Source organism: Scophthalmus maximus, chromosome 2 (assembly GCF_022379125.1).
Source record: "Scophthalmus maximus strain ysfricsl-2021 chromosome 2, ASM2237912v1, whole genome shotgun sequence".
Lineage (NCBI taxonomy): Eukaryota > Metazoa > Chordata > Actinopteri > Pleuronectiformes > Scophthalmidae > Scophthalmus > Scophthalmus maximus.
Window position 1 is genome coordinate 3253466 of NC_061516.1, and position 15081 is coordinate 3268546.

Here is a 15081-nt window from a genome sequence, read left to right on the forward strand (position 1 = left end):
CTCTCTCTCTCCCCCCACGTCTCGCCAGTATTCACGCACACACAGTCGACGTGTTCGGAGGCAGTGTGAGCAGCATGTGAACCTCTTCCCCGTCGGGATTATTTGGGAGTCTCATCTTTTTTATTATTTTGTTGTATATTGGATTAGGAGCGACGGTGTGCGTCCGTTTCGCTCTGCGGCTCCGCCCGGTGTGCGGTGCGGTGCGGTGCGACTGCACATCTGAGAGTTTGACTGGACTCTGGTCGACTGCGGCGGGAGAGGACTGCTCTCACCCCACACGTCGGACAAAGGAAGCTCGCGGGGGGTTTAAAGAGGAAAACGGATAAGAGTGAAAGAAGAGAGGGGTGAGAATGGACCAGTGTCTCCTCGCGCTCGTCTTCGGGCTCCTGACGCTCGGTAAGAAACGGGTTTTTCATTTTGCTTGAGTGTTGATGGCTAATTAACTCCGGTACGTGCAGCCGGTCTCCACTCAGCAGAACCCGATGGTTCACGCTGAAATGTGTCAATTTAATGTTCACCGACATGTCGGCAGACGTACACGCCGCGTAAACGCCGAATAAAAGCATTTTCCGTATCCCTAACATCCATTAGCCGGATCGGCGTGTATGAAGTCCACCGAGCAGCACTTCATATCAATCACGTGTCAACTTTTCAACCGGTTCGCTCTGCCAGCTGCGGCCGTCCGCCGTGTGTGTTGACGGAAAAAGTGATCAAACCGGAGCGAAGAAAATGGGGTAAAAGTTAAATTTAAGTGTAAAGGAAGTGTCGCTTGATGCATCGAATGAAGCCGAACTGAAGAGTTAGTCAAGAGCTTTCACGCAGATCAGTAAGTTTTGCTCTCAGAGCCGCCTGCATGTGACGACAAGGCGAAAATGCCAAAAATGCCATGTCGTCAAAGGGAGTTCGGCACTCCCAGTCCCCGTGAGGGCGAGCTGCACCTACTTTACCCTCGAACCAACCGCCTCGGTGTAAACAACCGACTGTGCACTTGAGTTTAGCTCACGTGATCGTCTCCGACTACCTTGAGGTTAATTAAAGCACCGGTGCATCATGGGGCCTTTTTTTTTAATTAGAGCCAAACATCCTGGTGACAGGACAGTAATGTCTCGGGCCGGTGAACAGTTCATTCTCTAAATGAAAGTGGGAGAAGAAAGTAGTCTGATGTTTGCAAGTTTCAAGTTGTGTTGCCTCCCCATCACCTGCGGCACTGCACCTCCCAGGGAGACTGTACTTACATTCAGGTCCATCAGGCAGCATGAGGTGACCAGCTCCCTGTGAAGCCCCTCTGGACCAGGCCGTCATGATCATGATATCATTCTTTGCATTTGCATCCACACCAGAGTGACGCCAGGCTGACTGATCCGTCTGAACCAATGGGGCCGGTGCTTAGTCATTAGACTGGATGTCACAAACTGACACAAACCTGGGCTCGACCACCGGCCTCCTCTCCTTTCCACCTCGGGGTCAAACAGGGCTCATCAATTCTTAGCGTGTGTGTGTGTGTGTGTGTGTGTGTGTGTGTGTGTGTGTGTGTGTGTGTGTGTGTGTGTGTGTGTGTGTGTGTGTGTGTGTGTGTGTGTGTGTGTGTGTGTGTGTGTGTGTGTGTGTGTGTGTGTGTGTGTGTGTGTGTGTGTGTGTGAGAGAGAGAGACTTGGCTTAAATTAGAGCCGTGTACCATAAGATGATCAAGTGTCCCCCGCGCTCCTGTGGTGTTGTGTGTTCTGGCGCCGGCAAAAGCAGAAGTGATTCCCTCCACATGGACCCAACTCGTCGTCCCACCTGTCAGGCTCCAGGCCTCATGAAGAGGACGAAGCGTTTTGGTTCATTTCCCTTCAACAGACAGCTGCTTGTATCGAACCGTATTTCCCCCATGAGTCGACAGTATGTCAACACCTGTCAACATGTACCACAGTTTTGTTGATGAATTTATGTTCTTGTTGATGGGAAAAGACGTCCTTGATATTTGCCATTTAAGCTTGAGAGACAAGATGGCACACAGGAAGGTTCTCTGTAAAAAACTACAGAATGGATTTTTCGAAGAAACTTGGTCAAAGGATGGAACACAAGGAGCTGACTGTTGGCATGGATGGGACAAAGGGGGCGGATCCAGGAATCTCTTTCTATCACTTTCTTCAACAGTGCGAGATGTTGTTTGACTTTCTCACGGAGTAATGATTCACGGATCTTGATGAAAAAAAATTCTGGCATATTTAGGGCAATGATTGTTGGCGCTGCTGTGGGCTGTACTATGCCATTCTGGAAAACAAACAAACAGATTTGTTAGTTGATGATCACATTTTCTGTGTGTCTGCACTGGCTCCACTGGCTGTGCAGTATTTGCTTCCAGACAGACAGACAGACAGACAGACAGACAGACAGGCCGGCTGGAAATAGAGTTTAAAAACTGTCCATTTCAGCAGCAAACCAAGCAACTCTGACTCTCTAATTTTTAGTGACGAATGGCCCCATCGCCATTTACCTGTGCAGACTGTGCGGGCTCACTGTACTGTTTGTCCTGGTCAATTTTTGATATGTCAAAGCAAAAAAGAAAGAATATTGTTGCATCTCTAAATCCAAAGGAAAGTTCTGTGCATAAGGCAGAAGGGAAGAATAATTTGCATTAACCGCGCATGTTGAAAAGTGAGCTTGAGGAAATTAATTGAATTGTGAATGAAGCAGATCTTGGCGGTGCAGACGAACCCCTCAGATGTATTTGGGTTGTTGCTCTCGGGCCGAATAAATTACTTCATAATATTAGTTTGAGGTAACGGCAGCTACCTCCTCATCAAATTTAAAGTATTATACTTTGATATCATAGCTCGCAAGTGTTAAATGATTTATTCTCTTTTCCTTTTTTTCTTTTTCTCACTATTACTATTACATTACAGCCGTTGGACTCCCCAGAAACAAGGGTCTCCAGCAATTTGTCTCTCTGGTTTATCTGATGTGACGTCAAAGATGAATTGAACCGTACAGGCCTCTCCTGACACATACAGTAATGTTTATGTGGCACTCATTTCATTGTGACTTGGTACTTACTAAAGCAGAAAAAGCTCACACTCAGCAGGCTGAGTGATGTGGGCATGAGCGTGTGCTGTTCGGGTTCTAGCAGTGTCCAACGTCTTTATCGATACACACAAAACTCCAGGCCAACTACCAAACACACACAAGTATCGATGGACTCGCTCTGGATTTTTGCTGGACCATACGAGGGCTTATTTATGAAGCGCTTTCTGTTGGACCAGAGCTGAAACAGAATGGGCTTAAGTGTAGTTTGAAGACATGACTCTTACCCACAAACCCAGCAGCATGTACTGTAGCAATCTCGCCTGACCTTCAGCGGAGGGCAGTGGTCGGGGTCGGAGTTTGACGTCCTGCTGCCAGAACCAGGAAGCAGGGCGTCATGCTTCAGTCAGCTAGAATGTCAGGAGAGTTGAATGCTCACTCTGTGTTCAACACTCACTGCTGTGGGGTTTTTTGAGATCTGCTGGAGATCTGCCATAACCAGCCACTGGTTGTTTCTTACCAGACAAAACTATGTGGGCATGAGCGTGTGCTGTTCGGGTTCTAGCAGTGTCCAACGTCTTTATCGATACCATTCATATTCCCTCAAGTCGCAACAAGCCCTATGTGTGTGTGTGAGTCTTTGTTTTGCATGTTGAAACAGGCACAAGCTTGCGACGGTCAAATTCGAGTGTCATTGTCGTCCTTCATCCTCCGGTTTGTAAATTTTGGTGACGGGTCAGGATGAAGCACATACTCGAACACAAACAAAGGCTGTCTGTTGGGGGTCGGAGCTTGTGTCTGGCTCCAAATGGAACATGTGCATCAAATATTTTCTTTTTCAAAAATGCATGATTAAAGTCTTTTAACCCTGTAAAATCTATATTTATACAGCAGATTATGTTGTTTGTCATATAGATGCATTGATTCGACTCGGCCTTCAGACTAAAGATTTGGGGGGGGGGGGTTGCTTTCTGAAATGTGAGAATCAGAGTACTAATTTGTATTTCATATTCGTTCCTTCCCTCAAGGCGGCTGCTCGGCCCGAGTGGTGACAGTGTCTCCCGGTCCGTTGATTCGGGTGGAGGGTCAACCAGTCTCCATCAGATGTGACGTCAATGAGTATTCAGGACCTCGTGAGCAGGTAATTTTCAGTAGACACATCCATGTCACTGCCGGGTGCTTGTGAGGTGTTTGTTTTTCTATATACAAGGACAAGATTCTGCTTCTTCTGCATCGTGAGCCCATTTGAGGTCTTGCAGTTAGAGAACTGTTTAACTGTCATGTGAATATGAGTGTGCCATGTCTGTCCTGCAGGATTTTGAGTGGATGACGTCCCGGGAGGCGAGCGGGGCGAGGATGAAGATCATCTCCACCTTCGACGCAAGCTACTCCCACAGTTCGCTCAGCAAGCGCGTGGCGTCGGGTGACATCTCGGTGGTGAGGCTCGAGGACAACGAGGTGGAGCTGAAGATAGCCGAGGCGAAGGCGCTGGACGCCGGACTCTACTGGTGTCAAACGCCGAGCACGGACTCGGTCATCAGCGGCAACTACGAAGCTCAGGTCCAGCTCATTGGTATGGATTATCAGTGTGTGTGCGTGCGTGTGTGCGTGCGTGTCTGTGCGTTTTGTCTGTATGACGCTAGCTGGCTATGTTGGTTCATTTAACAGCCATTCTCATGACTTACTAATGCTCCACGGACCATGTATATATCTTCCTACACACACACACACACACACACACACACACACACACACACACACACACACCTCTGCTGGTTTTAGACAATCACTGTAGTAAATTTGGCACACACACACACACACAGACTGTGCACAACACGCTCATGGTTGGGAGCAGATGTCAGGTGGGAGTACTTGGCTTGTGTCAAATGAGGACCAGGGAGACAAGAGATTTGCAAAGTAAAAAAAAAATGGTTTGGTGAAGAATATAAATACCATCATATGGCATCAAACGAGAGCAGTCCAGAGGGGACACGTGTTAAATTGCATTGTTCTAATATTAAACAACGAGTTGAAATTTTTTATAATATGATCCTATCACTGCATACTAATCTAAAAAGCGTGAGGAAATGTGAAGTAATAAGACGGCAGATTACTTCGGCAGCCTAAAGGGAGCAGCTGCTGAAGACCTGCACAGCAGGGAGCCAGTGTAACTAAATGATCTGCATACAAAACATGATTTAACAAAGCACAACCTGTTTGACCAGAATTTTTTTAACTGTCAAATTACAAAGGGAGATAAACCTATCTATACCACCCTGCCTCGCCCTGCTGCTGATATGAAAAAAGAATCAAATGTGGCACACGTCTCCTGAAAATAAGAAAGTACTTGAAAAAAGTACTCCTTACTTGAAATACGACTAAAAACAATGAACCGGTTCCCAAAACGGCTGCAGAATTGTCTTCCCAGTCGACTAACTGCAGCAGCTCTTATATCGAAACAGAAAAGTGGCAGGGTTCGAGGCAGGGTTGGCTTTTTAATAATTAACCGGACCCATTGTCATAAAACGGTGAATCATGCTTTCGTCACCACAAAACGCGGACATTTTCAAAACTCCCACTCTTAGTCAAATCCTTGAGTTTCGATTTGCAATAGTTGCGTCTTTAATTGATACTTAGAAGTACCGCCACTCCTCCAGGTATTTAACCCGCCACTCATTAGTCACTGAAAGCTGTAGTGTAGATAAATCCTCGGCTCTGTAAAAGAACATAAAGCATATATTTTTCCACTTACTTACCCAACGATATATAACCCCCCTGCTGTTTTATTCCCAGACTTTTTTTTTTTAGTTAAAAACTATTTTCCGGCTTACTCAGATCATCTGCAGACCTCGCTGTGTACAGTTTTAATTTGGGCCCTGAAGAAAGAAAAATGTACTCAGCATTTTCTTTTTGAATTTAGGTTTCTCTCCCTTTATAATTATTCAGTTGCAAATTAAACACATATTTTTTGGCAACTGCACTGGTTTGAATCCGCCGTTAACCCCCGATCCCAGAGACACAGGAAGGTTTCCGTACGTTCCCTGTGTGTGTCTGTGTTTCTGGAACGTTTTGTGCTGCGAGACCTCAATTTTGCGAGTCAAAGTCACAAAGAGCGATTGTCTGACAGCAAGTTAGCTCGCTCCCGTAATGCCCTATCATGCTCAGCCGCTCTCTGCTTCCCAGCACGCCTCCCTAGACACCTTGTTAAATTTAGAACCTGAATTAACCAGGCAGCTCTGTTTATGTGTGAAAGGGATTTTGTCGTGTACACTCCGAACAATACAGTACGTGATGAGGATGTTTTGTGGTGTGTGAGTGTGTGTCGGTTTGTGTACCAGACAGTCGGATCGTTAACAGAGATGATGAGTTAGATTTGGTGCTGGAGGGTCTGTACCGACCAGTCGAGACTTGTGCACCTTGTTCATCAGCACTGCACACGCACGCGCAGACCGAGCTACTGAGGCTGTTTGGTTATGTAAGAAACAAGTGAAGTGGAGGGTTGCTGAGGGTTTGAAATCTCCTTTCAGGCTAATTTTAATTGATAGAGCAAAACGCAGATTATTTTGTCCTGCCTTTATTATCTGCTATAGCCGCTCACATCACTCGCAGCAGCACCGCGGGCTCAGACTTCCAACACAAGCCTTTTATCAGTGTCCAGCACTACTGTCACGTTTATATCCACTCTTTTATATATATATATATATATATATATATATATATATATATATATATATATATATATATCGATCTCATTGATTCCACTGAAAGTCGTTTTTCACCTTTTCTTAAATACATAAATCAGTCAAATTACAGTACACGGACAACACACACCCCTGGAGTCAGCACGACGGAGAGCAGTGCATCTGATTTTCTTCAGTGTCAGAGTGATCCAAATTCTGTATAATCCAAAGAAATGTGGATTTCTTTCTGAACAAGTTTCTTTCCACAAAGCACGAGTGATCATATTCGGGGGCGTGGCCTCCCTTCATGACAAGACAGGACGTGTCAACAACGAAAGTGCGAATTAGACATCAGTCATTTGTCCCTCGTTTCTTTTTTTTAATTGGCCTCCATAAAGACACTGTCGCCCCATGTGTCTTATTTACTGCTTCAACCTGTGATTAGCATTTTCTTCGTCTTCTTCTTATGAATGCAAAAAAATTGGTCTTCCCCACGGGATGTAAATATGGCATCAATGAAAAATTCCCACAATGCACAGCAACGTACTCCTCATTCCCAGCCATCTGTCACTTTTTGGGTTCATTTGTAACGTGACTATTAGCATCCAAAAGGGATTATTCCCTTAATATTATATAGATTATATAAGTATTTTGGGAGAGTTTAGAGACACTATTATTTTATAAATGTAAACTCAAAAACCGGAAGTCGGAATCACGTGGACGGACTTGGCACTTATTCATAATTTCCTTTCTAATTTTTCCATATGAAAAGGATCAAAAAAAGTTGGTGATGATGATAGTGTAATTTGTGTTAAGCGGCCATCCAACAACAACGCTGAGCCTGCCACTTGGGTTTATTATCATTAACCCCTCCACGTCGTCACCGCAGACGTGCCATTCATCAGAGTATTTAATGTCTTTTTCTTTCATTTCCCTGGTTTATTTCATTGATTTGGACGTATTTGAAAAGATCCCTCTCACAAAGTGACTCAGGAGTCATAACAAGGAAAAGAAACAAAGCAAAGCCGCTCTGTTAAGACCTGCTCAGATCTCAGACGCCGGGAAGCCGGACATTCGAAATCAAACCTGGAACTTTTTCCATTATCAGAACAAAACAAACAGTGCAGGTAAATGTGTCAGTGTGACAGGTACAGGGTGTGTGTGTGTGTGTGTGTGTGTGTGTGTGTGTGTGTGTGTGTGTGTGTGTGTGTGTGTGTGTGTGTGTGTGTGTGTGTGTGTGTGTGTGTGTGTGTGTGTGTGTGTGTGTGTGTGTGTGTGTGTGTGTGTGTGTGTGTGTGTGTGTGTGTGTGTGTGTGTGTGTGTGTGTGTGTGTGTGAGAGCAGGAAAGTCATTAACTTTTATGAACACTCCTCTGGGTTTGTTTCATACACACGCACACAATCAATCATAAATTTACGACTCTGTCTGCAGCGGTGTGTTTGCTCATTTAGCTCTCCTTCAGCCACTGACCTTGATAAGAGAGCCACTCGGTGCGACACTTTGAGAGCCACTTTGTGTTGATTTAGAAGAATCCCCCCCAGACGTCACCTCGACCCCCGGTCCAAAGTCTTAATCACGAGACGTCTTTGGTTTACATGGATGTTAAGATCGTTTTGTGGATATTATCATTCTGTAACTCCACCCAATAAATACCTGCATTTAATGTTTGGCTTGGGTGAAATTGTTCCACTTTCTCCCCCCTTTTATCTTCCTTTGATGTTATTTCTGCATGAACATCAATTTTACCACATCAGTATTTTAATCAGACATGCCTCTCAGGCTCATTCATATCCAATATGTATACAAAGATTCACCCTGCTCATCATCAAAGTGCTGAAGAGCAGAGGGGGTGGAGAAGGCAGAGCGGCACAGCAAAAGGGCTTCTTTTTTTACCTTCATTATGTTATTGTGTCATTGCTTTTGTTTTCCCATGATTGTTTTTGGGGGGGGGGTTTTAACACCAAAAGATGAGCAGTTTTTTTGAAAGTGGAAATTGGTTTAAACTGATCACAGCAGTAAACAAGATCCTCTTGCACACGGCTCAGAAATGATAACGGGAATACAAGGTGAAGAAAAATGAGGGAAAATGGAAACAATCAACTGATAATCAACCATACTAAACTAAACAAGCTGCAGTTCTGGGGTAAAATAACTGACATCACAAAACAGTGTTGCTAATTTGTTCCTTAAACCTCCATTTCGTCTCTCTCTCCCCCACAGTCATTCCCAACACCCTTAGCGTCTCCCCGCAGACCCCGCCCCAAGAAGCTGCAGAGGGAAGTGACCTCACACTCTCCTGCAACGTCACCCGGGCGCTCACGCAGCCCACCTTCCTGTCCGTCACCTGGTCGCTGAAGAGCGGCGCAACGTCCGAGGAGATCTTGACACTCGGCCCGCAGGGGGGCGTGGCCACTGGGGCCAAGTTTGCCCGGCGCTACGCCGACGGTGGCATCCGACTGGTCCCTGGAAAGAACGGACTGTTTGAACTGGTGATATCCAGGGTGACGACGTCCGACGGTGGGACTTATGAATGCAACGGGACGGAGTGGACGCATGAAAATGGAGGGAAATGGATAAAAATTGTTGAGAATACAAAAGAGATGGGAACTGTCAAAGTCATTCCTACAGGTAGGAAAAAGTCACTGAATCATGACATTTATTTTCAGTTTTTTCTCTGATTTACTGCCTAAAAACTTTTCAACTAAGGTTTTTATAGCGTCAAGACTTTATTTGCGTTTAAGTTGATCACTGCACTGTATTGAACTGTTGAGTCAAGGTGCAGGAAGGTGCAGCTGATTTGTTTTCATCATTGGACATCCTCACAAAGTCATTGTTTATTGAAGGCAGCTTACATTAATCGTACCAAGGGCAATAAACTAATGTAAGGCCTGAAGGTGACTCACAGCGCTGGGGGGGAAAAAAACAATGAGTCACATTCACATGATCGGAAAACAGTCTCTGGGAAATTGCTCTGATTGGACCAAGTGGTTGCTACTACAAACCTAGAAAAGAAAAATCTTATTGACTTGACAGTTTTGATTCTTATTCTCAGTAACTCAATTTTATTAATTAATAGTGTCAATACAAGGAAAAGAAATGATGACCCAGAGGCTCATGTTGTACAGTATTCTGTGGCTACAGACACATTACAAAAACTGTCACCTGGGAAGTTCAGTCACAGAGATTACTGGTGATGAGCTAAAAAAGCTCAAGATGCCCCTGAATCTGTGTAACATCGTAATGATTCCTCTTTAAACGTGACCCTGCATTAGGAGGTTCCCTGCACATCCTTAGCAGTAATTATATGGCTGCCAGTTACACCCGGCAGTAATATTTGAATTTGTGGATTATTTTCCAGCAGGGAGCAATAGATAATCTCAGAGTGTTTCTCTCTCTGCTTTCTTGACAAGAGAAGTCACTGCGCTGCATGCGTTTGCCGTTGTCTGTGTGATCGTGTTGGATATTGGAAGGAAAATGATGGATGAGAGCCGAGGGAGGGACGTGGGAGAGTTGTCTCTCTACGTTGTGTGACCGTCTTTAGTTTAACGGCGTCTTTTCTTCCCCGTGAGACTCTCGGCCCGTTTCCTCCCTCTGCCTCGCCGTGTCCTGGGAGGCTCGTGACCCTCAGTGCCTGTCTCTCTCTGTGTTAGTCTGTCCTTAGAGAGGCCCTCTACATGTATACACACACACACACACACACTCACACACTCTCTTTCATTCATTCATTGTGGTTGCTGTGGTCACCATATCTTATATCTTTCTGGGTTACCATATCCTCTTAAAGTGTTAGAAAACACACCCAGTGGTTTGTAATGTAACCAGAGATGAGTGTGACACACACACACACACACACACACACACACACACACACACACACACACACACACACACACACACACACACACACACACACACACACACACACACACACACACACACACACACACACACACACACAGGCCTCTGGTCCATTGTGTCCCAGTCGGTTCATATTGACTTACCGACTTGAGTAAAGAGGATGAGAAAAGTCAAACAGAGTGGGCTTTGTCTCTTTTGTCCTTCTCCAGACACCATACAGTGACTCTTACCCACATAACTGCAGTCTAGGTTGTTGCTGGAGACCGAATCCAGACCCCCGATCCGACTGTTGGGTTTGAAGATACACGGAGAAGACTGACGGACTTTTAATTTGCCTGACTTCGTTTCTCTGGGAGGATTTTAGAGATCATCCTTCAGCATCAATGCTGAAAGAATCCTCTCCTCTGAGTCCCTGACATTTATAGAGGACTATTTACATTGTCTTTACGATTGTGTATCGCGTTCAACTTAATGTAACACTACCTTTGATGGTTTTCTGTCTATATTCAAATGTCTATATTATTGTTACAACTAAGGATTCATTAGTTGTAAACTTTATATATGATTTCTAATAATTATTATTGTATTATTACTAGACATTAGAAAAATCACAATTCCAGAAAGCCCGAGTTGACGTCTTCAAATGTCTTTGTTGTTTTGATTTTATTAGATCCATCGTGACATGTAGTGACAAGGGCCATAAGGGGGGGAAAAAAGGAGTGACAACCCAGCTAAAACATCCTCTTGTTCAAGGAGTAGAATGTGGTTCTTCAGTTTTGAGAAGCTGGAAACATCAGATATTTATCTGCTTAATTAATAGTGACTGAAGCGATTCATCAAGTGTCAGAATAGTAGAGTAAGTACGGTATGAATAAATGGTTATCTTTAACTGATGCTGTCTCTGTCCTCTCAAGGTCAGTCCCTCGCTGTGAGGGCCACATCCTCCGCCTCTCCCTCCTCCACGTCGCTGCTCCTCTCGCCCAGCGACGCGCTGACCCTCCTCTGCTCCGTCACCGCCGACAACCTGCAGGCCCTCGCCCTGGAAGTGACCTGGCTGGCCGGCGACCGTGACATCGTCACCATGGAGCGCAGCGGCATCGTGATCTCCAACACGTCCTCGAGTCTGGAGCGGACTGGGGCCGGCGAGTACAGGCTGGGTGTGAGGGGTGTGAGCGCGGAGGACGGAGGGGACTACACCTGCCGCGTCCGAGCCTTCATCGACAAAGGAGGAAAGAGCGCCGGGGGAGGAGGGCGGTGGCACATGGCGGCGGAGAAGAGGTCAGGCCCCGTGACGGTCAAAGTGTCACAGATCAGTGAGTGAAACCTTTGTTACGTTTCATTTTAACTTTAGTGAATCAGTTCAAACAATCTGTTAATTGTTTCAGCACCAAATTGAATAATGTGATGATTCTAAGTCAGAATTATGGAGTCAAATCTTAGTAAGTTTTATCATTTGAAACTCGTCAGGTGACAATGAGATTCCAGACACTGTAAGTTACTGTTGACAAGAGTCACTGTCTGCGTTCACCACAAAACTTCCATTTCTCTTTTCTGCTGCGGCTGCAGCCGAGGGATGTCGTCCTGAAATTAAACTGCACATCATGTGGCCTTTTCTTATTGCTCTGCTTCAGTCTCGCCCCCTCGCTATCTAAATGCTGTTTTTTGTTGAGTGAAAAAATGAACAGAGTGAATGTTAATGAAGAGTGTGGCAGATTTGTGAGTTTGAAACTGAAACTGTCACTCACGGTATGTGGTCAAAAACATGTGATTTTCTTGGTGTTGACTGACACTAGCTCTGAGGAAACATTGAGTGTTTATAGTCTTTCTTACCTTATTAGGTTTACATTTTAGCCTGGTGTTCAACAGAGTGGGTTATTTTGAAAAATCTCCAGATAAAGCAGTTGTGGTTTCTCTGTGATTTCATGGGTTGTGGATGTGTAAAAGTGCTGTGATGACCCGGAGTCTCAAGGGGAGGATTCTTTAATCCACTAGTCAGCCTGTCGACTCCTGCGGCGAGGACAATTGATTAGTCATGCCTGTCCTGCACTGTGCTACCTCTGGGTATGCTTGTGTGTGTGTGTGTGTGTGTGTGTGTGTGTGTGTGTGTGTGTGTGTGTGTGTGTGTGTGTGTGTGTGTGTGTGTGTGTGTGTGTGTGTGTGTGTGTGTGTGTGTGTGTGTGTGTGTGTGTGTGTGTGTGTGTGTGTGTGTGTGTGTGTGTGTGTGTGTGTGTGTGTGTGTGTGTGTGCGCGCGCGTGCGCGCGCGTGCGTACACTGTATGTTTGTGATGCTCTGATCCTACCTCTCAAGAGCGGCGGTGTCAAACACAGTCGACACGGCAATCAATTTACTGGCATGGTGGGTGGTCTCTCTTTCGGCCTCCCCTCCATTTCCATCGCTTATTCACTCTGCTTGAATTTTACTTTTTTTTTCTTCTTCTTCTTCAAGTGCAGCTAAATGAAGTTGGCTTGAGAGATGATGTGTTGGATCATGCAATTGGACGTGGAAGTAGTTTCTGTGCTTCCTCTTTAAATAAACAGAATTTAAACTCTTGAGTGCCACTCAGAGAGTGCACACCTCCGCCAAGGCGGAGCGATCGGATCCGGGTCCAGATCGGTTTGCGTGCAGAGCCGGTGACTTCCTGTAATCTCGAACTTTCGGTTCCTCTGCAGTTCTGCACACAATGCTTTTGGGAATTCGCCCCGCAGTGTTTTGGCAGATTGACTTTGCGGAAAGTTTACTGTGCGACTGCCATTGTGTTTCAGGGAGGTGACCGTTAACCGTGGATTGCACAATAATAAGTACATACCTATGGACTATCCGTGTTGGTGAGAAGGTCAGACTGAAATGGACGACTGGGGTGCCACAGTTGACCTTCACGGATTCTATCTGAGATTTCAGAAGAGATCGTTATCGGTCTTTGTCTTTAACGTCACTTCCGCTCGTCTCCTCCCTTGTTTTTGCTGTGACTTTCCTCTGCGGCCGTCGGCTTTCTAGACGCGCTGCCTCGAAATGTTTGTTCACATGTCACAAGTTCTCAGATGCATACGCATAAAGAGCATAAATCTGATGTTGCGGCTCGTGGAGACTTTGTTCAACAGACACATTGCATTTTGCTACAGCTACTTCACAGTGAAAGGCTCCTGCTGGTTTGCCAGTTGAAAGCTTGTAAAAATGAAACGGCAGCAGCAGGAAATGTTTAGTTTAGATTATGGCTGATGTTTGAGAGTACGAGAAGTAACGTAGGCGGGTAAGTAAACTCTGCACCAGCAGATATTCAGTTAAAATAGCTACAAAGCGACTGAGAGCTACAAACACACACACAGACACACACACACACACACACACACCCCAACAGGCTTTTAGAAATAAAGACGTTTGTCCAAGTCTGGCCTCCTAATTTGGGGTTTTCTGCCTTATTCCTTTTTGGTTGAAAGCGCCAGTGGAGTGCAACAGCAATAATACAACTTCTAGTTTTTTACAGTGCTGTTGTGCTAAATGGGTACTAACAAAATAAAATGAGCAAAAAAAAAAAGACACGTCCCAACAGATTCAACTCAGTCTGGAAGAGCACCCAGCCTGTTTTCCCCTCCAGTTGCGTTAGATTGCCTTCAATGCACAATGCAGAGTGTTTCCATCTCTAGTCTAAAAACTCAAACATGATACTGCAGTTCTAAATTTGTCGACAAAGATCATCTTGTTTTGCATTGTTAGCAAACTGGGGACACTTCCCTTTTCTCTGATTTACTGTAATAGACACGCACATGTGTCTTGTGTGTTTTGCTGGTTGCTGCATCGCCTGTATGTCAGCTGAAGCCTGTAGTTAAAATTGCAGCCCTCTCTTGTAGATGCACAGAAGTTGGTCGAAGCCTCGAGGATCCATGTTACATTTAGAAATATCAACTTGGCTTCATTGACCGCACGCACTCACAAACACACACACACTAACAGGCTTTTAGAAATAAAGACGTTTGTCCAAGTCTGGCCTCCTAATTTGGGGTTTTCTGCCATATTCCTTTTTGGTTGAAGGCGCCAGTGGAGTGCAACAGCAATAATACAACTTCTAGTTTTTTACAGTGCTGTTGTGCTAAATAGGTACTAACAAAATAAAATGAGCAAAAAAAAAACAAAACACGTCCCAACAGATTCAGCTCAGTCTGGAAGAGCACCCATCCGGTTTTCCCCTCCAGTTGCGTTAGATCGCCTTCAATGCACAATGCAGAGTGTTTCCATCTCTAGTCTAAAAACTCAAACATGATACTGCAGTTCTAAATTTGTCGACAAAGTGCATTGTTAGCACACTGGGGACACTTCCCTTTTCTCTGATTTACTGTAATAGACAGGCACATGTGTCTTGTGTGTTTTGCTGGTTGCTGCATTGCCTGTATGTCAGCTGAAGCCTGTAGTTAAAATTGCAGCCCTCTCTTGTAGATGGACAGAAGTTGGTCGAAGCCTCGAGGATCCATGTTGCATTTAGAAATATCTACTAGGCTTCATTGACCGCACGCACGCACTCACAAACACACACACACTGAATTT

At 45.2% G+C, this 15081-nt stretch overlaps 1 protein-coding gene across 1 annotated transcript in view; it reads left to right on the plus strand.

Moving 5' to 3' along the window:
• Positions 1–15081, plus strand: part of ptgfrnb (prostaglandin F2 receptor inhibitor b) — a 43503-nt gene continuing 28422 nt past the window's right edge. The window contains exons 1-5 of the mRNA XM_035625680.2: positions 1–396; positions 4035–4147; positions 4321–4579; positions 8907–9314; positions 11459–11857. Coding sequence (XP_035481573.1) covers positions 351–396; positions 4035–4147; positions 4321–4579; positions 8907–9314; positions 11459–11857 — 1225 coding nt within the window. The 5' untranslated portion in view covers positions 1–350. The remainder of the gene's footprint in view (positions 397–4034; positions 4148–4320; positions 4580–8906; positions 9315–11458; positions 11858–15081) is intronic.